A 23,261-nucleotide genomic window follows, 5' to 3' on the forward strand; every position below is an offset into this window, starting at 1 on the left:
GGATTACAGGGGCCCGCTATCGCGCCTGCTAATTTTTGTATTTTCTAGTAGAGATGGGGTTTCACCATTTTGGCTAGGCTGGTCTCGAACTCTTGACCTCATGATCCGCCCACCTCGGCCTCCCAAAGTGCTGGGATTACAGGCGTTGAGCCACCGTGGCCGGCCCTTAAAAGCATCAAACTACATACAAGACCGTAAGGAAGCTGTGGGTCAACGCGGAGGTAGTGGGAACCCATCCTGGTGAAGCGGCAGCCTCACGTCCTTTCTCCCAGGGATCTGTTGGTCGGAGACATCTGGACTTCCATGTGGACAGCCTGGGTGACAGGGGGACCCAGGGCCCTCACCTGGGCTACCTGGGGTGGGTGGACCCTCCGCTGTGCCAAGGTGCAGCCTGGCTCAGAGGAAGATGCCCTCCGCCCAGTCCCTGACATCCTTTTCACATCCAACACGCAGAGCAGGGGCGCAAGGCAGCAGGCAAGCAGGGAAGGGAAAAACAATGAGCAAGAGCCAGCGGGACGGTGGGGCGGGTGGCAGAGGCTTCGCTGCTGGAAAGTCAGACGCAGACTACGAAATGCCTGCGCTCACTGTGTTAATAATAATAATAAAAGGCAAAAAACCAGGCTCATCGATACACTGATATTAACAAGAACAGAGTACTGAGAGAGAGAGAGAGGTGAGGAGGAAGGCAGAAGAGGGACGGCTGGGTTTCCTGCCGTCCACTTTGTGACCTCCTGCATGATGGCGCGTCCTTCCAAGTCATGGGGTAACGTCCTTGTGGCCCAGATTATGACCTGCAGACAGACGGGAATGTGCAACTGTGGAGAAACGCGAGCTTATGGTCCCAGGACCTGGCAGGACATGAAACGAGTTTCTTAAAGGGTGAAACAGATTGCAGGACCAATCGTCCAAGGCAGGATAAAAATATCCCAGCACGCGGAGGAGCCCTCCCTGCCCAGTGTCTTCCGAGGGGGCCTCAGGGCCTCTGCAGCTGCAGCTGTTGGAGTCATCAAGAAGACGGGGATGCGGGAGGGGGACAGGGACCGGGAGGCGAGGGGACGGCGGGAGTCGGGGGTGGGGTGGGGAGGGGTGGGGAGAAAGCTGTCAGCGCCAGGCTCAGACAAGCCAGTGGGAGCAGAGATGAGGAGAGGGAAGGGTCAAGGACAGTGACTGGCAGAGAAACTGGAAGGAAGGAGCGGGCATGGAGAGGCGGAGCTGGGAAGGACTTGGGGGACTACAGGCGAGGGGAGAGAGCTTGTGGGGTGAGGGAGAAAACGGAGAGAAAAGAGCGAGGAGAACAAAATACCAAGAAGGTCAGGAAAGAGCGAGTGCAGGTGAGGATGGAAAGGAAACAGGAGAGCCCCATGGAGGGGAGGATGGGAGAAATAGAGAGTGTGTGTCAGGGACAGACAGAGGGAGAGAGAGATGGCGAGAGACAGGGAGAGAGAAAGAGACAGCGAGAGAGACAGACATTGAGAGAAACAGCGAGAAAGAGTGAGAGAAAGACAGCAAGAGGGAGACCAAGAGAGAGAAAGAGTGAGCGAGAGAGAGCGAAAGAGAGACAGCCAGAAAGAGACAATGAGACAGAAAGCGAGAGAGACAGTGACAGAAACAGAGACAAAATGATGGCAAGAGAGAGCGAGAAAGAAGAGACAGCGGGAGAAACAGAGACGATGGCAAGAGAGCGAGAGAGACGGACTAAGAAAATGAGACAGCGAGAGATGGGAGAGACGGAGAGAGAGAGAGACACCAAAGAGAAGCCACCAGGAGCGTCTCGAGGGGAAGCCAGGTGGAACTCACTGAAGGCGCAGGGAGAGGAAGGGGAGGCAGGAGTGAGAGGAAAGAGGAGAGGCAAATCCAAGGGACAGAAACTGGAGGCGAAGGAGGTGGAGGAGGGAGGGAGACAAAGGGCACAGGCCCCACCCGCAGTGCTGCCCCTTGTCCTCGGCCCCCTTGTCTCCTTCTGACGCAGTCCAGCGCTGTGGACGGGCACAGTGAGACTGGGGCCCCATCAGCGCCTCCTCTGGGGGTTGGGTCCAGACAATGAGGAAATGACAGGGCAGGGATGAGGGGGAGGACCCAGCGCAGGGGAAGGAGAGAGGGCAGAGGACAGTGAGGGGTGGCAGTCTGGAGGACAAGGGAGAGGATTCCAGAAATGCCGAGAGCCACAAGGTGGACAATCAGGAAAAGGTGGGGCCGGGTGGAAGCGTGTGGAGGACTGGAATATCACCCAAGGGAGGAGCATCGTGTGTGAAACCTAGAGAGGAGGAGACACTGAGGATCCAGCCAAAGAGAGGACCCACAGGGACAGGGACAGCCTGTGTGTGTGTGTGTTACGGAGAGAGGGGAGGAGGAGGGGGAAAGAGGAGGAGGGAGAGGAAAGAGGAGGAGGGAAGAGGAGGAAAGGAGGAGGAAGGAGGAGGGAGTAAGAGGAAGGAGGAAGGAGAAGGAAAGATGAAGGAGGAGGAAAGAGGAGGAGGTGAAGGGAGTAAGAGAGAGGAGAAAGGAGGAGGAAAGGGAGGAAGGAGGAGGAGAAAGAAGGAGGAGGAGGGAGTAAGAGGGAGAAGGAGGAAGGAGGAGGAAGAAAGGAAGGAGGGGAAGAGGAGGAGAGGGAAGAAGCAGGAGGAGGAAGAGGGAGGAGGAGGAAGAAGGACGAGGAATCAGGAGGAGGAAGGAGGAGAGAGGAGGAGGAAGGCGGAGGATGAAAGGAGGAGGGAGGTGGAGGAAGGAGGAGGGGGAAAGAGGAGGAGGAAGGATGTGGAGGAAGGAGCAGGAAGAGGAAAGGGGGGAGGAGGAGAGGAGAGGAGGAAGGAGAGAGGAGGAGGAAGGAGGTGGAGGGAGGAGGAGAAAAGGGGGAGGAGGAAGGAGATGGAGGAAGGAGGAGGAGAAAGGAAGAGGGAGGAGGAGAAGGAGGAAGAGAAGGAGAGGAGGAGGAAGGAGGGGAGGAGGGAGGAAAGGAGGAAGAGGAAGGAGAAGGAAAGAGGGAGGGAGGAAGGAGGGAAGGAGGAAGGAGGGGAGGAAGGAAAGAGGGAGGAGGGGGAGGAGGAAAGAGGAGGGGTAGTTGCAGGAAGAATAATGAAAAGAAGAGATGATCAAGAAGGTGGGAGTGAAGGACGCTTGCTGGCATGTAGTGGGAGGGAAATTAGTGTGTGGAGGAAAGTGTGTGGCAAAGAGAAGTTGGGGCCGGGCGCAGTAATCACGCCTGCAATCTCAGCATTTTGGGAGGCCGAGGCAGGTGGATCATTTGAGGTCAGGAGTTCGAGACCAGCCTGGCCAACATAGCAAGACCCCGTTTCTGCTAAAAATACAAAAATTAGCGAGGCGTGGTGGCAGGTGCCTGTAATCCCAGCACTTTGGGAGGCTGAGGCAGGAGAATCACTTGCACCGGGGAGGCAGAGGTTGCGGTGAGCCAAGGTCGCTCCATTGCACTCCAGCCTGGGCAACACAGCAGGTCCCCATCTCAAAAAAAAAAAAAAAAAAAAGGAATTTGGGGGCATGCAGAGACAGGAACAGAGTGGGAGCAGGGGTGAGGGGAGAGATTCAGAGAATGGGAGAGAGGAGAGGGCGAGAAAGACAGAGGAAGGGGGTCACAGAGGAGAGGTAAAAGGAGAAACGGGGAGGGGCAAATCCTCTTTCCCGCCCGAGCCTCAGTTTCCTCATCTGCTCCCGCAGGTGGTGAGGAGTCCAGGGACCACCCGCCAAGTGTCTGCAGGGCAGGGAGGCCTGCGGAGGGGAGAGGGAGGTGGAGGAAGGAGGCTCGGGCTTGAATCCGGTGTGGTGACTGGCGGCAGAAGCGTCCCCTCCATGGGCATGGGCTGCCTCAGGCTCAGATTCTAGAGTGTTCCTTCCTAGAGTCCCTCCAGGCCTCCTTCAGCCTCCCCCACCCGACCCCGACCTGGGAGGGAGCGGCCATTGTCGCCCCACATATTTTTCCAAGGGAGAAATCAGGCTGCAGCCCACATCCTCCTTCCTCTTCCTCTTTCCTGCAGCCCCGCGCAGTGTAGCTGGCCACCCCTTCTAGGGCTGTGGCGGCTGAGACTCCTGGGGGAAACCTAAACCCCTTCCATCTGGAAGGTTTGGAGCTTCCACCTCTGAGAAGGAAGAAAAAGGGAGTCGGTGGAGTGGAAGGGGCAGAGGGAAAGGAGGGTCTAAAGAGAGTCGCCGGGTACATAGTCGGCGCTCAATTGGTGCCCTTCCCCTTTCCTAGGGGAGGGCACAGACAGCAGGAAGGCAGAGAGGAAGGGAAAGGGGGACTTGAGGGTGAGAAGGGGAGGCCGTGTCTATAAAAAGCCTGGCACACAGTTGGTGCTCAATAACTGCCCATTCCCTTCAGGACCACATGAAAAAGGAGAAGAAGAAACTCCCGCAGAGGAAAAGCAGGAGAGGCAGCCTAAAGAGAGGGACATGGGGCCAGGCGTGGTGGCTCATGCCTGTAATCCCAGCACTTTGGGAGGCCTAGGCGGGCGGATTGCCTGAGCTCAGGAGTTTGAGACCAGCCTGGGCAACACGGTGAAACCCCGTCTCTACTAAAATACAAAAAATTAGCCAAGCATGTTGGTGGGTGCCTGTAATCCCAGCTACTCGGGAGGCTGAGACAGGAGAATCGCTTGAACCCGGGAGGCAGAGGTTGCAGTGAGCTCAGATTGCCCCACTGCACTCCAGCCTGGGCGACAGAGCAAGACTCCATCTCAAAAAAAAAAAAAAAAAAAAAAAAAAAAAGAGAGAGAGAGAGAGAGGCATAGGTGGAAAGTGTGAAGCAGACCAGTAGGTGTTTGTTATTTCTTTCCCCAAGAGACAGGAGAAAGTAAAGGAGGAGTCAGGAGAGGAGGAAGAGGAGGAGGAAGAGAGGAGGAGGAGGAGGAGGAGGAGGAGGAGGAGGAGGAGGAGGAAACTCCAGCAGAGAGAATAGAAGAGACTGTTGTGTGGGAAGGAGACAATATATGTAAAGTGACTAATACACAGTGGGTGCCTAATAAATGCCCATTCTCCTCCCTAGCAGCAAGCACAGAGAAGGCAGCCAGGAAGAAGGGAGCAAGCAGAGAGAAGGAGAAAATGAAAGAAGGGAGAACAGAGCCTGTCAGGCAAGCAGACAGTGTAGATGAAGGGGCAGCATACAACAGGCACTCAACACATGCCTATTTCCTCCCCCAGGAAAGAGCTGGCAGGGCAGAGAGGAGGGGGAAAAGCTGGAGAAGAGAAGGAGGCAGGGAGAAGAGAGGAAATGAGAAGAAGTGTGCTGGTGAGGTGGTGGGCACACAGGAAGCACTCAATAAATGCACATTGTCTTCCTTGGAGGAGCAAGAGAACAAGACAGAAATGAAGGCACAGACAGGAACGAGAGGAAAAGGTGTTGGCCCAGGAGGCCTCCATGGGGGTGGAGGAGCAGAGGGAGGAGGGCTCAGTCTCACTGGCAGAGGAGAGGATACACAGGGAGGGGGCATTGCAGGTAAACCATGGGGCACACAGGAGGCGCTCAATGAACACCTGTACCCTTCCCCAGAAAAGGACCCGGAGAACAGCAAGGGGATAAGCTGGCAGAGCAAGAGGGGCGCAAGAAAGAGGTAAGAGGAGATGAGGAAGGATGGTAATTGCCTGGCATACAGGAGGTGCCCCATAATTGCTTGTTTTTGTCCCCGAGAAAGAGCCGATGGAACAGAAAGAAGTTAGAGATAAAGGAAGAAGGCGAAGTGAAGGGTTAGGGGAGAATAAGAAAACTGTCTGGCACACAATAGGTGCCCAGTAAATGCCCATTTTCTTCCCTGGCAGAGAGCAGAAAGAAGCAGAGACTGGTGGAGTCAGTGGAGACTGAAGGGCAAGAGGAGAGTAGAGAAAGGACATAATTGCTTGCATACCAGAAGTGCTCAATAAATGTAGTCCTTGCCTTGGAAGAGGGCAGAGAACTCAGAAACACAAGGAGAGGACAGAAGAGGGACTGGGGAGGAAGAGAGTGAGGAGAGGGGTATGTAAGGTGTTTAGTACACAGTAAGTGCTCAAAATGTGTCCACTCCCTCTGCCAGGAGAGAGCAGAAAGTCAGAAAGGAGAGGAAACCAATAGAGAGGAAAGGAAGGGGCCAGGCGCCGTGGCTCATGTCTGCAGTCCTAGCACTTTGAGAGGCAGAGGTGGGAGGATCACTTGAGCCCAAGAGTTCGAGACCAGCCTGGCCAACGTAGAGAGACCCTGTCTCTACAAAAAATACAAAAATTAGGCTGGGTGCGGTGGCTCACTCCTGTAATTCCAGCACTTTGGGAGCCAAGGTGGGTGGATCACCAGAGGTCAGCAGTTGAAGACCACCAGCCTGACCAACATGGTGAAACCCCGTCTCTACTAAAAATACTAAAAAATTATCCGGGCGTGGTGGCGGGTGCCTGTAATCCCAGCTACTTGGGAGGCTGAGGCAGGAGAATCACTTGAACCCAGGAGATGGAGGTTGCAGTGGGCCGAGATCACGCCATTGCACTCCAGCCTGGGCGGCAAGGGCAAAACTCCATCTCTAATAATAATAATAATAATAATACAAAAATTAGCCAGGCATGGTGGTGCGTGGAGTTCCAGCTACTTGGGAGGCTGGGGTGGGAGGATCGCTTGAGCCCAGGAAGTCGAGGCTGCAGTGGGCCGCGATTGTGTGAGCTCCAACCTGGGCAGTGGAGTGAGACCCTGTCCCAGAAAGAAAAAAAGAAAGAAAGGAATGGGGGTGGGGGGAGGAAAGAATGTAGTAAGAGACGGAGCCATGTTCCTCAACTCCTCAGCGCATAGTAGATGCTCAGTAGATGCCCACCTCCTTCCCAGGAGAGACCAAGCAAATCAGAAAGAGGAAGGAACTGGGGCAGAAGGGACAGGAAAGCAAAAAGGATGGAAAGTGCAGACGCCGTTAGGGGAACTGCCTGCCAAGCATCAGGTGCATAATAATTGCCCATTTCTTCCATGGAAGGAGCCAGAGGCACAGGAGGAACAAGTAGAGGGTGCTGAGGATGGCACACCCGAGGTGGGAGGCGGGGTGTGTGAGGAGAGGTGAGGAGGCATTTTGGGTGCATATAGCAGGTACTCCATAAATGCCTGTCCCCTTCCCCAGACAGAGCAGAGAAAGCAGGCTTGGGAGTCGGTGGAGACCCCAGGAAGGGAGGCCAGGAGAGAAGGAGAGTCTGAGCATGGAGGCTGTGGGCCAGGCCCCCAGGAGGTGCACCTTCCCCACCCCAGCAGCCGCTGTGGCCGCCCCTCCTCCGTGGCCCAGCCCACAGGCCTCCCCAGCTGGCCGGCCCCTCCGGAGCCCTGACAAGGGCCCATTGTCCTGGACCTGGCACCGCCTGGCCTGGCCTGGCCTGGAGGAGGAGGGGAGGCTGCCCAGCCCTGCCTGGCTCTTGTCCCCTGTGTCTGTTTGTGTGTATTCAAGTGGGGGCACTGTCTGGTCTCTCTCGCTCTCTGTCTCTGAGTCTCTCTCTGTGTCTCCCTGTCTCTCACGTGCTGTGTCTCTGTGACCTGCCGTCTCTCTCATTTCTGAGCTTATGGCCCCCATCTTGTCTCTGTCTCGCTCTGTCTCTTTCTCTGTCTCTCTCCGTGCCTGGCTCTGGTTCTCTCTCTGCATCCATCTCTGTCTCTGGGAGGGAGGAGCCCCCACCCCCAGCTCCAGAATTCCCGCCCCCTACACCCAGGATCAGGGCTGGGGGCTGAGCTGAGAGGCAGAGGAGTGAGGAAGGAGAGAAGGAGGCGCAGAAGGGAGAGAGGTGAGGACAGAAACAGCTTTATTCAGCAGGGACCGCAGGGGCCCCGGAGGGCTTCATCCAGGGAGCTGGGGAGAGAGGAGGAGTCAGAGAGAGACAGGAGAGACCGACAGAGACAGAGAGAAATGGGGGGAGAGACAGAGACAGAAATGGGGGGAGAGACAGAGATAGAAGTGGGGGAGAAACAGAGAGAAGTGGGGGAGAGAGAGACAGAGAAGTGGGGGAGAGGCAGAGATAGAGAGAAGGAGACAGAGAGAAGGAGACACAGAGATACAAAGCCAGGGAGAGACAGAGAGAGATGGGGAGAAAAGGGAGAGTAAGAAAGAGAAACAGGGGGTACTGAGGGAGACTGAGAGAAAGTTGGGGGGAGGAGACAGAGACAGAGAAGAGGTAGGAGGAAGAGACAGATGGAGAGACAGAGAGAAACAGACAGAGAAGGAGGAGAGAGATGGAGAGAATGATAGGGAGAAAGAGACAGAGAGTGAGGAGAGGAAGGGAGATGAGGCAGGAGAGAAGGAGATAAAGAGAACTGGGGAGAGGGACAAAGAGAAAGACGGACGGAGAGAGAGACAGAGACAGGGGGAAGGAGAAGGAGAGAGACGGAGAGAGAGAGGAGAGAGGGAGACAGCAGGAGAGAGGGAGAGAGAGAGACGGAGAGAGGGAGACAGAGAGAGAGGGAGAGAGCAAGGGAGAGAGAGACAGAGAGAGAGAGAGGGAAGACAGAGGGAGAGAGGGAGAGAGAGACAGAGAGACAGGGAGAGAGACAGGGAGAGAGAGAGACAGGGAGAGAGAGAGACAGAGGGAGAGAGAGACAGAGGGAGAGAGACAGGGAGAGAGAGAGACAGAGGAGAGAGAGAGACAGGGAGAGAGAGACAGAGGGAGAGAGAGACAGAGGAGAGAGACAGGGAGAGAGAGAGACAGAGGGAGAGAGAGACAGAGGGAGAGAGACAGGGAGAGAGAGAGACAGAGGGAGAGAGAGACAGAGGGAGAGAGACAGGGAGAGAGAGAGACAGAGGGAGAGAGAGAGACAGAGGGAGAGAGAGACAAGGAGAGAGAGAGACAGAGGGAGAGAGAGACAGAGGGAGACAGGGAGAGAGAGAGACAGAGGGAGACAGGGAGAGAGAGAGACAGAGGGAGACAGAGGGAGAGACAGAGAGAGGGAGACGGAGAGAGGGAGAGAGAGAGACAGAGGGAGAGAGAGAGATGGAGAGAGAGACAGAAGGAGAGAGAGAGATGGAGAGAGAGACAGAAGGAGAGAGAGACGAGGAGAGAGAGAGAGACAGAGGGAGATGGAGAGAGAGAGACAGAGGGAGAGAGAGACAGAAGGAGAGAGAGAGGGAGAGACAGAGGGAGACAGAGAGAGAGACAAAGGAAGACGGAGAGACAGAGGGAGAGAGAGAGACAGAGGGAGAGAGAGACAGAGGGAGAGAGAGACGGAGAGAGAGAGACAGGGAGAGAGAGACAGAGGGAAAGAGACAGGGAGAGAGACGGAGAGAGAGAGACAGGGAGAGAGAGACAGAGGGAGAAAGACAGAGGGAGAGAGAGAGACGGAGAGAGAGACAGGGAGAGAGAGAGACAGAGGGAGAGAGAGACGGAGAGAGAGACAGAGGGAGAGACAGAGAGAGAGAGAGAGACAGAGGGAGAGAGACAGAGGGAGAGGGACAGAGGGAGAGAGAGAGGGAGAGAGACAGGGAGAAAGAGACAGAGGGAGAGAGACAGAGGGAGAGGGACAGAGGGAGAGAGAGAGGGAGAAAGAGACAGAGGGAGAGAGACAGAGGGAGAGGGACAGAGGGAGAGAGAGAGGGAGAAAGAGACAGGAGAAAGAGACAGAGGAGAAAGAGACAGAGGGAGAAAGAGAGACAGAGGGAGAAAGAGAGACAGAGGGAGAGAGACAGGGAGAAAGAGACAGAGGGAGAAAGAGACAGGGAGAAAGAGACAGAGGGAGAAAGAGAGACAGAGGGAGAAAGAGACAGAGGGAGAGAGAGAGACAGGGAGAGAGAAAGAGACAGGGAGAGAGAGACAGAGGGAGAGACAGACAGAGGGAGAGAGAGAGGGAGACAGAGGAAGAGAGACGGAGAGAGAGAGAGAGGGAGACAGAGAGGGAGAGAGAGACAGAGGGAGAAAGACAGGGAGAGAGAGAGACAGAGGGAGACGGAGAGAGAGAGACGGAGAGAGAGAGAGACAGGGAGAGAGGGAGACGAAGAGAGAGGGAGAGAGACAGAGGGAGAAAGAGAGAGAGAGAGGGAGACGGAGAAAGACAGAGGGAGAGAGAGAGACAGAGAGAGAGACAGAGAGAGAGGGAGAGAGAGACAGAGGGAGAGAGAGACAGGGGAGACAGCGGGAGAAGACGCGCGGAGCCTTGCGGCAGGAGGTCGAGGAAGGAACAGCCCCTCTCACCTGGCATCGGTGGCAGCTGAACCCTGGGCCCAACCGTGCGATTTAAGGGGTGCCCTGGGGGTGAGACCGCCCTCCCACCCAACTGCCTTATCTGGCCAGACCCGGCTCTGTGAGCTAAATCGGGCAGCAGCTGTCACCACCAGGGGGTGCGGGACAGCTGTCCCCCTCCCCCCGCACCTGCCCTGCACCTGCCTCATGACCGCAGCCACTCCCTCTCTCCTTCTGCAGCCTGGGGGTGTGGAGAGGCCGCTGGCATCTGCGTGGGGCGCCCCAGCCGCCTCAGCTCTGGGACGGGCCTGGCTGGGCGCCCTGGGGCAAGTGGCAGCCCTCTGAGTCCTGAGGCGCTCCCCTGGGAAGAGCGGTCCCAGCGGGTGGGGGCAGAGGCGCTCTGCACTGTGAGGGGCAGACAGTAAGTGCTTAGTTGATGTGATGACCTGGTCTGCCCTGCCCGCTCTCACCTGCCAGAATGTGGGGGTTGGGGCAGGAGGGAGTGGGAGCAGGAGGACGTCAGCTGGCCCCTCTCCCCCCACCCCCGGCACCCCCAGCTCCTCCTCCCTGGGCTCCTCACTCCAGACCTTATTTGGCCATAGCCCAGGACGCACCTGGGGGCCACAACCCCACCTGCCACTCAGGCCCAAGAATAGCAACACTCAGGCCCTCGCCAGTCTGTCTGGGACCTGTGATGGGACAGGCGACAGGAACAGGGTGGCAGGGAGGGGCCCAGGGGCACCGAGAGAAGGGGAGAGACACAGATAAACAGAGGGGAGAGACAGCGAGTTGAGGAGAGACTGAGAGAGACCGTGGGAGAGACAGAGAGACAGGGTCAAAGAGACAGAGAGGGGCGGAGAGAAAGGCCCAGCGAGAGAGAGAGAGAAGGGAGGCTGCGACAGGCGAAGCCAGAGACAGAGGGAGACACAGAGACGGGGGGGGCTTAGCCAGGGGCCCGGGCCAGACACCCAGATGGGGCAGAGAGCGAGACCCACACCAGCAGAGGGAGCGGGCAGGAGGTGCAGGGGTCTGGGTGAGATGGGGCCAGAGCCCGTCGGGAGTTGGGGTGTCTGCAACCCCCAGCGGCTTCCCCTCCGGTGCTGTCTGGCTTTTAACTTTACGACCTGCCCTTTGACCTTGGGAAAACTTGCAAACCAGAACCTGCCGCACCCTGGTCCATTCGCAGCCAGGGCTTTTGTGAGCGTGTCCTGCGGGGCATCAGCTCCACCTTGCCGGGGGTGTCATGGGCAGCTCGTGGGCTGCCTGGATGAACTGCCTACCTGGGCGCACGGGCCTGTGGCTCCTGGAGGGGACACACCCCAAGCCGGGGACCCCTTGCCTCCCTGTGCCTGAGTCCCCCACTTCTGCACGTGGCTAACGGGGATCCCCAGGTTCAGCCAGGCCCCTGGGCACTTCCACTCATTCCTGCCTCCTCACCTCCCAGGGCCCACCAGCCTCAGACCCTCCTCTCTGTCGCCCTCAGGGGCCTGGCTCAAGCCCTGCCTCGCCCCTCCCAGCCTCCTCCCGGGCCTCCTGGCCTCAGGTTCCCCCTCCATTCTGTGCGTGCAGCCCCAGAGGGGTCTCTGCACCCAGAGCTGACCTGCCCTTCCTTTCTTGCAGCTCCCAGGCTGCCCTCGGAGGTCCCGCCTGGTTGGGTTCCTGGCCGGGACCCACCCTCCTCCTTCATCACCTCCTCAAATAACTCCGGCGATAGACAGCCGTAGCGTTCCAGTTCTCATCCGGGATGACTTCCAATTCTGGAGTGCCCTCCCCTGCCCCGCCAGCCTCTGCAGAGCCCTCCTTAGCCTTCCACGGCCAGCTTTGTCTCTGGGCCATTTTATGTGACTTGCTTGTCCCGGGGTCCCTTCTCTGTCCTCTAGTCCCTGCAGTGCTCTGTGGGAACCCCGTAAAAGCCCCCACTGCTGGGACAGGAACTCTTGATGTCCCCTTGGGTTTCCCCACAGGGTGGGAGCTGGGAAGGTGGGCCAACTCTTCCCGTCAGCACAGGCGGCCCTCCTCCGCTGTGGGGACCCTCGTGATGACCCGGGGCCCACCAGGGGATCCAGGACACTCTCCCTGTCTCAATCCCACTCGCAGCCTCACTCCCCCTTGGCCAAGTAACACAACATATTCACAGGCTCCAGGGATTAGGACAGGGCATCTTTTAATTTTATTTATTTTAATTAATTAATTAATTTTTTTTTGAGATGGAGTTTCACTCTTGTTGCTGAGGCTGGAGTTCAATGGCGCGATCTCAGTTCACTGCAACCTCTGCCTCCGGGTTCAAGCGATTCTCCTGTCTCAGCCTCCCAGGTAGCTGGAATTATAGGTACCTGCCACCATGCCCAGCTAATTTTTTTTTTTTTTTTTGAGATGGTGTCTCACTCTGTCACCCCGGCTGGAGTGCAGTGGTGCGATCTCGGCTCACTGCAACCTCCACCTCCCAGGTTCAAGCAATTCTCCTACCTCAGCCTTCTGAGTAGCTGGGATTACAGGCATGTGCCACCACGGCCAGCTCATTTTTGTTAATTTTAGTAGAGATGAGGTTTTCACCATGTTGGCCAGGATGGTCTCGATCTGTTTACCTCGTGATCCACCCACCTCAACCTCCCAAAGTGCTGGGATTATAAGTGTGAGTCACTGCACCTGGCCTAAATTTTTTTTTTTTTTTTTTTTTGAGATGGAGCCTCACTCTGTCGCCCAGGCTGGAGTACAGTGGCACGATCTCCACTCATTGCAAGCTCCGCCTTCTGGATTCACGCCATTCTGCCTCAGCCTCCCCAGTAGCTGAGACTACAGGTGCCTGCCACCAGCCTGGCTAATTTTTTTGTATTTTTAGTAGAGACGGGGTTTCACCATGTTAGCCAGGATGGTTCAATCTCCTGACCTTGTGATCCGCCTACCTCGGCCTCCCAAAGTGCTGGGATTACAGGTGTGAGCCACCGTGCCTGGTCTATTATATTTATTTTTATTTATTTTTTTGAGACAGGGTCTCACTCTGTCACCCAGGGTGGAGTGCAGTGATTCGATCATGGCTCACTACAGCCTCGACCTCCTGGGCTCAAGTGATCCTCCTGCCTCAGCCCCCCAAGTAGCTGGGATTACAGGTGTACACCACCATGCTTAGCTTATTTTAAATTTTTTTGTAGAGACGGGGTCTCACTATGTTGCCCAGGCTGGTTTCAAACTCCTGAGCTCAAGTGATCCTCCTGCTTTTGCCTCCCAAAGTGCTGGGATTACAGGCATGAGCCACCATGCCTGGGCTATTATATTTTTGAGACAAGGTCTCTCTTACTCACGATCATGGCTAACTGCAGCCTTAACCTCCTGGGCTCAAGCAATCCTCCTGCCTCAGTTTCCCAAGTAGCTGCGATTACAGGTGCTGGCCACCACATCCCGCATATTTATTTATTTATGAGGCAGAGTCTTCCTCTGTTGCTGAGGCTGGAGTGCAGTGGTGCGATCTCGGCTCACCAAAACCTCCATCTCCTGGCTTCAAGCGATTCTCCTGCCTCAGCCTCCTGAGTAGCTGGGATTATAGGCACCCGCCACTACATCCAGCTAATTTTTGTATTTTTAGTAGAGATGGGGTTTCACCATGTTGGCCAGGCTGGTCTTGAACTCTTTTTTTTTTTTTTTTTTTTTTGAGACAGAGTCTCGCTCTGTTGCCCAGACTGGCATGCAGTGGCACGATGTTGGCTCACTGCAAGCTCTGCCTCCCAGGTTCACGCCATTCTCCTGTCTCAGCCTTCCAAGTAGCTGAGACTACAGGCGCCCGCCACCATGCCCGGCTAATTTTTTTGTATTTTTAGTAGAGACGGGGTTTCACCGTATTAGCCAGGATGGTCTCAATCTCCTGACCTCGTGATCTGCCTGCCTCAGCCTCCCAAAGTGTTGAGATAACAGCCATGAGCCACCGTGCCTGGGCAGTCTTGGACTCTTGACCTCAGGTGATCCACCCCCTCGGCCTTCCAGAGTGCTGAGATTACAGGCGTGAGCCACCAGCCTCATATGCCACTAATTTAAAATTTTTTTTTTTTTTGTAGAGACAGGGTCTTGCTATGTTGCCCAGGCTGGTCTCATACTTGTGGACCTCAGCCTCCCAAAGCACTGTGATTACAGACATGAGGCACCACATCCGGCCAGGGTGTGGACATCTTTGGGGCCACTGTTCTGCCCACCTACCAATCAACGGAATAGAATCGGGAGTCAAGAAGTAAACTCAGGCATGGTGGCTCACACCTATAATCCCAGCACTTTGGGAAGCCGAGGCAGGCAGATTGCTTGAGGTCAGGAGTTCAAGACCAGCCTGGGCAACAAAGCGAGATCCCATCTCTACAAAAAAATTGAAAAGTAGCCAGGTATGGTGGCATGCACCCGTGGTCCCAGCTACTTGGGAGGCTGAGGTGGGAGGATCGCTTGAGCCCAGGAGTTCAAGGCTACAGTGAGCTGTGATTGACCCACTGCACTCCAGCCTGGGTGACAGAGTGAGACCCTGTCTCAATCAATCAAATAAAGAAGTAAACACCTGCTTTCTCCTTAGCAGTTACCCCCGTGGAACCCAGGAGATCAAACTCTTTTGTTTGCCACTGGTCTCTCTCCAGCACCGGAGGAGCATGAGCCCCAGGGGGCACGGACTTGTGTTTTTTTCTGCTGTGTGTCTGATGAGGAAACTGAGGCCCAGCAGTGAGAAACTGGCATGAGGTGGCAGAGAACCAGGAGGCCTCCTGGACTCTCGGCCCCACCCACCAGGGTGTCTGGCCTGTCAGGTAAGTGGGAGTCACTGAGTGGAAGGGGCCCCAGAAGGGCGGGGCAGTCAGACACAGACCAGGCGGGCAGCAAATCAGCCGATTTATTGAGGCAGCGGCGGCAGTGGGGAGCAGGGGAGTGGGGAGGGGGCCGGGCCTCCCCGGGGTCCATGAAGTGCTGGCCTTTCCCAGGCATGCAGTATGCGCAGCCGGAGGGGGACGCGCAGGGACTGCGCTGTGGGCGCCGATGGTCAGCCATGGTCAGTCTGTCCGCAGCCAGCAGCCCTTCTCCTCCACCTCCTTGGTCACTACGAGCAGCACCTCGCACAGGCCCTGGGCCAGCGCAGCCGCCAGGAAGGCCCTGGGTGGGAGAAATGGGGAGACTGAGGCTTGGCCAGCCTGGGCATTCCCTCTGGGGAGTGGGGTTTCAAGCCCCTGGTCTTGGAATCACCTCTGCGGGGCTCACCTGACTCCGTCCTCATCCCCCAGGGCCTCGGGCGCCTGCAGCTTGGAGTCCAGGTTGTAGTAGACGCCGTCCACCTGGCGCAGGGCCACCCAGTGCCGCCGGCGCAGCGGCAGTGACAGCAGCCCCAGTGACACGGGCGAGGGCAGGTTCAGGATCAGCCCCAGCACCTGGGGCAGGGCCAGCTGGGACAGGGGCCTGTGTGGGCAGGGAGGGGACACTGCCATCAGGGCCTGCTCCGCCCGCCGGTGAAATGTTGCTGAGCATGTGAGGCCCAGGCTGGTGGTGGTGGGGCCTCCTGAGCCCACCCAGAGGTGTTCCTTCATCAGCCACCCTGGCTCCCGACACTCACCCATTCACCCGCCCACTCAAACCTCCCACCCATGCGGCCACCCAACCAGACCTCCCCCCCACCCACCCACCATCCACCCAACTCACATCGGCCCTTCACCAACCACCACCACCCTGTCTGTCCAGCCATCCACCCACCAACTTACCCACTCCTCACACAGCCACCCAGGATCCATGCATGATCCGCCCACCCCACTGAGCCTCCCAGCCACCAGCCAACTTCCCAACGACGATTCACACACTCACCTCCCATCTATGCATTCACTTCCATCCCTCATACACACCCGCCCCACCTCCCCGTCAACCACCATCACCATCCAACTAGCCATCTACTGTTCACCACCCACCACCCACCCACACCACCGGCCACCACCCAGCCAGCCATTCACCCAACAGTGGACTCACCATGCCCCCAATCCTCACTCACTCTTGACCCACCTGCCATTGGTCTACCCCTCATCTACCAGCCACACACCCAGCCACTGGCCAGCCGGCCATCAAAACCTCCCATTCATGCACCCAACTCCCCAGCCTCCTGTCTGCTGCCCATTGCCCAGGAACACCCATCCCTTCACTCCCCCTCACCCAACACATCCAACCGCCTACTCAGCATTCACCTAGTAACCATCATCCACCCAGTAACCATCATCCACCCAGCATCTCGGCTCATCGACCACCTGATCTCCCCCTACCAACCCATCAGCGCCAGGCTTCCCGCATTCATGCCAACTTCCCCCAGCCACATTCCCCTCCCTGCCCCCACAACAGGCTCACACTACAGGGTGCCCTCTGTGCCCGGTCCAGCACATGCTGTGCTGCTCTGGGGCCTACCTCCTCCTGTCCCACCACACGGCGGCCAGGCCCAGCCCCTGCAGAGCGGCCATGATCACATTGACATCATAGTTGCCGGTGCCCAGGAGGCTGCGATGAGGGTTCAGCCGGGAGTCTGGGGACAACCTGGTAGTGGGGGTGGCCAGAGCTGAGTTGGGGACCCCTGGAAAGGCCTCTCCACAAAATGGGGGTCCCAGGGGCCACAAGTTGCCTCAGCCTTTGACTATCCCCGCTTCAGACCCCACAATTCATCCACCCCCAAGTCCTGCCTCTCCTGCCCCAACTCTGCCCTGTCCCCAAGTCCTGTCTCTCCTGCCCTGACTCTGCCCTGTCCCCAAGGCCCCAGATGAGCTCTGTCTTCTCCCGAAGCCTCCAGCCTCCCTCCAGTCCATTCCCACACGGCCCTGGCCCTCTTCTGCTCACAGCTCTCCCACGGCTCCCCAACGCCCTGGACAAAGTCCCTGTCCCTCCACCAGTCCCTTCCTCTGACCTTCAAGACCCACCTCAGATGTCACATCCTCTGAGAGGAGCCTCCTGACCTCCAGGCTGGGTCGGGGCCCTGTCTGGGCTCCCCCAGTGAACTGAGCCACCTCAACGATGACAGCTGCCCGCATCGCCCTGATTTAACACTGCTTGCTTCTCCCACGGGGTTGCCTTCACCCCTCCCCTGCTCACAGCCCATTCTGCTGCCTCATTTCCCCCAGGACAGAGTCCCACAAGGCCCTGCGTGGTCTGGCTCTGGTGGCCTCACCTCAGAGCCTCAGCACCCTCCTTCCCGGTCCCCTGTCCCCAGTGCCCACCGCCTCCCGCCCCACCCCTGCCAACCTTTCCTCCAGCTCTTCCCCTGCCCAGGAAGGCTCTTCCACCTGTCACCACTTGTCTCTGGGCCCTGCCTCTGAACAGCTGCACCTCTGTTCCCTATCTGGACCCTGGGCAGGCAGGGCATGGGAGGAAAAGGCTCGTGTGTGTGTGTGTGTGTTTCCCTCACCAACCTCAGGCTGGCACTTGTGTCTGAGTCATCTCAGGGTCTCCAGCATGGCTTTGGTATGAAAGAGCTGATGGGTCCTTGTTGTGAATGACAGAGGAAATGAATAAATACCATAATAATCAGTCTGAGGGGCTGGGACTCTTAAGATGTCCGAGAGCCGGAGGAGGCTTGGAGCAAGAGGCAGGGGAGGCAGGGCCATCTCCAGGTGTAGAAAGACTCTAGGATCAAGTGGGGACTGAAGGCGGGGACAGACTGGAGGCCATGGGCAGGCTGGGCAGGAGAGGGTCAGGCCTGAGCTGAGGCCAGGGATGTGGGGACAGAGAGGAGGGAGTGAGAGATGATAACGGAGGGATTTTTTTTTTTTTTGAGACAGTCTTGCTCTGTTGCCTGGCTCACTGAAACCTCTGTCTCCCAGCTTCAAGCAATTCTCCCACCTCAGCCTCCAGAGTAGCTGGGACTAACAGACGTGTGCCACCATGCCCAGCTAATTTTTTTTATTTTTTATTTTTATCTTTTAGTAGAGACGGGGTTTCGCCCTGTTGGCCAGGCTGGTCTGGAATTCCTGACCTCAAGTGATCCACCCGCCTCAGCCTCCTGAAGTGTTGGGATTACAGGTGTGAGCCACTGCGCCTGGCCAAGAAGTGATGTTGGACCTTGTGAATAGTGAAGAGGAATATTCCATGCTGGCAGGGAAGGAAGCCATGCCAGGCAGAAAGAAGTACCTGGAAGCCCAGAGGCCGCACAGAAGGGCGCGCGGGAGTGGAGAGTCTGGTTTGAGGGGGGCTGTGAGGGCTGAAGGTGCAGAGGCAGGCTCGGCCTCCGCTATGAGGAGGGCCCTGAGTAGGGCGAGGGCGTGTTTAGGATGGACTGGAGAGCTGTGACAGGGCTCAGATAAGAGATGCCTGAAGCTGGGTGAGCCTGTAATCCCAGCTACTGGAGAGGCTGAGGTGGGAGGATCACTTAAGCTCAGGAGTTCAAGACCAGCCAAACCTTGTCTCTAAAGAAAGAAAGAACCACTGGATTGAGGCCTGGCTGGGGCTGAGGCCACAGGGACAGACAGGCACAGGAGGCAACATCTCCCCAGAGTCCCAGCGTCTATCTTAGGCAAGTGAGCACGGGGCAGAAGAAAGCCCCTAGGCTCAGCGCCTGCCTGGTGGCGACACCCAGGTGGGTCACTCCGCCGAAGCCCTGCTGCTCCAGGGGCTGGGGTGGGTGACAGTCACCTCTTGCAGATCTCATCGGCAGCCTCCTGGCTAAAGAGCTGCTGCTGCAGAACGTTGTTGAGGGCGTGCACGGCACACAGCTCCAGGCGCTGCCGTTCGTGGTACACAGAGGGTGGGCTCGGCTGTGCTCCCGGGGCCTGGGACATGCCGTCCTCGGCTCCTGCTGGGGGTTGGGAGGGGGAGAAGGTCCTCAGGGGCCCGGGATCTAGAGGTCCAACCTCCCAGCAGGCCTTTGGGGCACCGCCATTGATTGAGCTGGGGCTCGGGGCAGCCCAGGAGGACACTGGGACCCTGACCCTGCTCACTGGCAGTCTTCTGGCAGTACACGTTCCTCCATCCCCTATTCCTATTCCCACGAAAAAGGCTGTCTCTTCTGCTCCCCTAGCAACAGAAAACCACCCCCACCAGGTCTCTAAGTAAAAGGGTCCCTATCATGGTCACCTAGCAACAGAGGAACCCTCCTCCCCGTCCCTAGGTAACCAGGGCGCTCTGTGGTTACCTAGCAACAGAGCCCCCCTCCCCACCGCACTAGGTAACAAAGTCTGTCCTCCGAGCACCTAGCAATAGAGAGTCCTCCTCCCCTGTCTCTAGGTGATAGGGACCCCTCTGGTCTCCTAGCAACAGAAGACTCCCCTTCCCCGGTCATGAAGCAGCGAGGCTCTCTGCTCTTGTCACCTGGCAACGGGGCCCCCTCCCCAGTCACTAAGCAACAGGAGTTCCTTTTCCTATCACCCGGCAACCAGGCCCCCTCCCCGGACACCAAGGAATGGAGCCCTTCACCGACCCGCACCCCAACCACGGCGCTCGCCCTTTGCCTGGCAACGCCCCTCACCCCGCCTGCCTCTCCGCTCCACCGAGCCAGGGGCTTCCGCATCCCCTTCCTGGGCGGCGGCTCTGGGCTCCGAGTGCGGGGCGGGCAGCACCGCGCTGACTGGGCAGGCGGGACGGACTACAGCTCCCGGTGATCTCCGCGTGCCGGACTACGACTCCCGTGGGACCCCGCGGGACTCCTGCTCCACACGGAACGCCGGGGCCGCGTGGCCCTGAAGACGGCCGTCGGGCCTAGGAAATGCCGCACTACAACTTCCGTCGGGCCCCGCGGCAAGTCCCGGAAGTGCGCCTCAGAGGCCCTTCTTTCGGGTACGGCCGCGCCCACTATCGCTCAGAGAGTCTAGGAAACGTAGTGGGTAGGCTCTCGCGATAGCTTCCCGACGCCGCGCTCTCGTGCGTGCTCGCCCCCGTCGATGGCGTCATGCGCGGTGCGCAGACGCAGCGTGACGTCACACAGGGGAAACAGGAACCAGAGAAGCCAGGCGGTGCAGGGGGAGGCAGGGGTGATCTTTACTGAGTCAGAAGGGAGACCCTGGGGAAGTGGGACAGGGCAGGGGTGGGATGGTGGTGGTGAGAAGCCAGGCAGATGATCCTGTCTCGGGAAGGAGGAGGCTTCTTAGCAGAGATGGATCCCCGGCCTGGAGGGGAGCTGGCAGCAGGCTGCGGGGAGAGAGGGGAATGAGCGAGTGAGACAAAGGAGAGAGAAGACAGACGCCTGGGGGAGGCAGTGGTGGGAGGAGGGGACAGGCCAGGGGGTCGGTGGAGGAAGACCCGGAGAGCGGGACAGAGCCCTGGGGGTGGACAGAGACAGAGAGAGAGTCCGGATCAGAGGCGGGCACAGAGACTCAGAGAGGGGACGCGGACGGAAATGGAGACATCTACAGTGCCAGGATTCAAAGTCGTGGAGAGAGGTTAAGGAAATAAAGGTCAGAAGTAAAGGTCAACAAATACAGAACCAGAACTGCAGAACTAGCGAGAGCCCGGGACCCCCAGGCTCTACAGAACATAGGAGCCCAGGGCCGGGGGAGAGGGGCCTGGCCGCACCCAGGAGGCTCCGCCAGAAGGCCGTGACGGTGGCGGAGCCGGTGACCGCGCCTGGCTCGGCAGGGTTCTCTCTGTGGGTGTGCACAGCAAAGCTTCGGCCCGTGGGGCCCCGGGGTCCGCTCAGCTCTACATCCACCACGTGCATGTCCGTGAGGCTGGAACAAGCGGGGCAGTCAGTCTGGTGAGCCTGGACTCAGCCCAACACCCTGCTTAGCTCTGCTCACCTGAGATCAGCCACAAGCACCCCAATCACCCCATCGAAGCCCAGGCTGGGGGCAGCCAGGGCAGCTGCCGCCATGGTGTTGGAATTTCGGGGGGCAAAGGGGCAGAGCCCACGGACAGGACCTTCGTAGAGCACAGTGCAAGGCCCAGTGCTGTGGGCTGCAGCCAGGGGTCCCTCGAGCCGGAAGCCATCGGGGTGTGTGGCCATGGTGACACGAAGGCTCTGGAAGCAAGAGCCCGGGTTAGGGGGAGTGCGGTCTTTGCAGGCCTCCCCTGGTTCCTGGAGAGCCCAGCAGGCCCGCACCTGGAGGCCCCCAGCTGCATCCAATCTCCTGATGTCCTCAGTGCCCCACAGGGCCCCTCGGGCCACAAACACGGCGTGGTCCCAGTGCTGTGAGGCCTCCAAGAGCTGCCGCTCTGTGGTCTGGTCACTTAGAGCTGAGGGGGACCCCACCTGGGGTGGATGAAGGAGGGGAGGGTTGAGGTCAGGGAAGGATATCCACTTCAGGGTGGGGTGAGACCAAGACAGAAGGGGTAGGGCTCTGTGTGAATGGTTGGGGTGGGGCTTACCAGGAGATTGGCATGGCGCAGGATTTGTGCCCCAGATTCATGGATTATTTTGGGATGGGCCACTTCCACAACCAGATCAGGGTGCCTGGGAGAGGGAAAAGAGGGCGGAGGGTCTTGGAGAGGTATTAGGCCTCTTCTCCCCGAGGTTCCCTCCGAGTCTACTGAGGGCTGCCCCTCTTCTCCCTGACTTGGGAGGCGAAATGAGATGAATGGGTTCGTCCCGTTTCACATTTGCTTGAACCAAGGCCCAGAGAGGGTCAGGGAACCCCTGAGATCACACAGTGGCTAAGACGGCCAGGACAGGAGCTTCAGGGAGCTGCACTCTCCCATGGCAAGGTCACTGACCTTTCCCCAAGGACAGCAAGGTTCCGCAGCTGCAGGGAAGGGGGCACGCTCCCTGCCATTCGTCCTGGGTCACGATTCCAGACAAAAACAAGTTCTAGGCCAAGTTCTGGTCCCTGAGCCAAGAGGCGGGAGACAAGGGACTGTCCTGGGGAGAGGGAAAGGAGAGGGTTAGCGATCCAGAGAGAGGGGGACAGAGACTCAGAGAGAGGGGGACAGTGACCCAGAGAGAGAGTGGAGGTGAGGACAGAGACTTGGGGAGACAGATGGAGCCGGGGGCAGAGATTCAGAGGGACAGGAGGACACAGGCTTAGAGAGAGAGGAGGTGGGGACAGAGACCCAGAGAGACAGGAGGTGGGGACAGACTCAGATTGCGGGGGAGGGAGACAGAGATGGGGGCAGGGGCAGAGACGCAGTGGGGTGGACAGAGGCCCAGAGAGAAGGGAGACAGAGACGGAGAGGACAGAGACCTGGGGTGTGGGTGCGGTGGGCAGACCCAGAGACACAGCCAGGGGCAGATAGAGACAGAAAAAATTGTGGAGGGCAGAGAGTCTTGGGGGCTTTAGGGAGGGGCTTGGGGAAGGAGGCCCAGGATGGTCAGGGACTCACCCAGGCGGCCATAGCCCACCACGCCCACCCTCCACGGGCCCCTGTCGGCCATGGCCCTGAGTGCGGTGTCTGCGGCCCGGCTCCCTGGGCTGCTCGCTGCCCCCTGCACAAGTCCTGGGCAGCCGCCGCTCTTTGGACATCTGACCCTTGAGCCTCTGGGCTCAGTCTTCCCCCTTCCCCGCAGGCGCAGCGTGGGGGGCGTGGCCTGCGGGAGTGGAGGCGGGAGAACCCTTCCCTGTGCTCTGTCCACTTTCCCGGGTCCAGCACAGTGAGCATGGTGACCGGGGGTTCTGGGCCCTGCGTGCCCCTCTTTCCCCTGCAGCACACCCTCTTTCTCCCTGCGGATGTGGCATGTTTCCTCTGCAGTGCCCTGCCCCCTCTCTGGCCGGCCAGGTTGTCATGGAAACTGCATCTTGCTTTGGGTGGGGAGAAGAGATGGTGACAGGGACTCTGGACTCTGTCTGTCCCCTCGCGCTCACCTCTCCTCCTTGTCCTCAGGTGGCCAAGGTCTGAGGGAGGCTTCAGCCTGGCCGTGCCCCCAGCCCTCCCAGAGGCAGCGGGAGCCCTGGCTGCGGCTTCTCCTCGATGTGCCCTTGCCTCAGCGGGTCCAACCTCCCCGCAGCCTCCGCTCCCTGCCTCCGCTCTGATCATCCTTCAGTTCACCTTGACTTGCCACCTTTCACTCTGTCCCCCATCGTGCCACCAGCTGCCTCCCATGTGACGTTCTCACTCCCACGTCTGTCCCTCCCGTTCCCCAGCTCGCATCAGCCCAGGAGAAGCCTTCGAGGCCTGGAGAGGCCAAGTGCCCCCAACATGAGCCCCAGCCACTGTGCCTTGAGGGTGCCTGGCATCGGAAATGGCGCAGGCTGCGGCAGCGCGAGCTCCCTGCTCCCAGCCACCACCTGGTACCCGCTGCAGTGTTTCCATGGCAACCAGGATTG

At 58.4% G+C, this 23,261-nt stretch overlaps 2 protein-coding genes across 4 annotated transcripts; both read right to left on the reverse strand.

The window, feature by feature from the left end:
* Window positions 1-14,932: 14,932 nt before the first annotated feature.
* On the reverse strand, window positions 14,933-19,773 carry JOSD2 (Josephin domain containing 2). Of its 2 annotated transcripts, none has more exons than XM_012510138.1 (5): window positions 19,535-19,773; window positions 18,703-18,862; window positions 16,492-16,617; window positions 15,313-15,507; window positions 14,933-15,207 (listed from the first exon to the last, which is right to left on the reverse strand). In XM_012510138.1, the coding sequence occupies exons 2-5, from the start codon at window positions 18,846-18,848 to the stop codon at window positions 15,108-15,110; spliced, it is 567 nt and encodes a 188-aa protein (XP_012365592.1). In that variant the 5' UTR covers window positions 18,849-18,862; window positions 19,535-19,773; the 3' UTR covers window positions 14,933-15,107. The 2 variants fall into 2 exon arrangements, with proteins under 2 accessions (XP_012365592.1, XP_003269853.1); XM_003269805.3 differs by having other exon boundaries at window positions 18,703-18,865.
* A 246-nt stretch (window positions 19,774-20,019) lies between these two features.
* On the reverse strand, window positions 20,020-23,196 carry ASPDH (aspartate dehydrogenase domain containing). Of its 2 annotated transcripts, XM_003269808.2 has the most exons (7): window positions 22,321-22,788; window positions 21,715-21,859; window positions 21,370-21,454; window positions 21,104-21,253; window positions 20,802-21,022; window positions 20,578-20,732; window positions 20,020-20,193 (listed from the first exon to the last, which is right to left on the reverse strand). In XM_003269808.2, the coding sequence occupies exons 1-7, from the start codon at window positions 22,370-22,372 to the stop codon at window positions 20,150-20,152; spliced, it is 852 nt and encodes a 283-aa protein (XP_003269856.1). In that variant the 5' UTR covers window positions 22,373-22,788; the 3' UTR covers window positions 20,020-20,149. The 2 variants fall into 2 exon arrangements, with proteins under 2 accessions (XP_003269856.1, XP_003269855.1); XM_003269807.4 differs by lacking the exons at window positions 21,104-21,253; window positions 21,715-21,859; window positions 22,321-22,788 and adding an exon at window positions 22,984-23,196.
* Window positions 23,197-23,261: the final 65 nt, after the last annotated feature.

The sequence above is a fragment of the Nomascus leucogenys genome, chromosome 10, assembly GCF_006542625.1.
Source record: "Nomascus leucogenys isolate Asia chromosome 10, Asia_NLE_v1, whole genome shotgun sequence".
NCBI classification, from domain to species: domain Eukaryota; kingdom Metazoa; phylum Chordata; class Mammalia; order Primates; family Hylobatidae; genus Nomascus; species Nomascus leucogenys.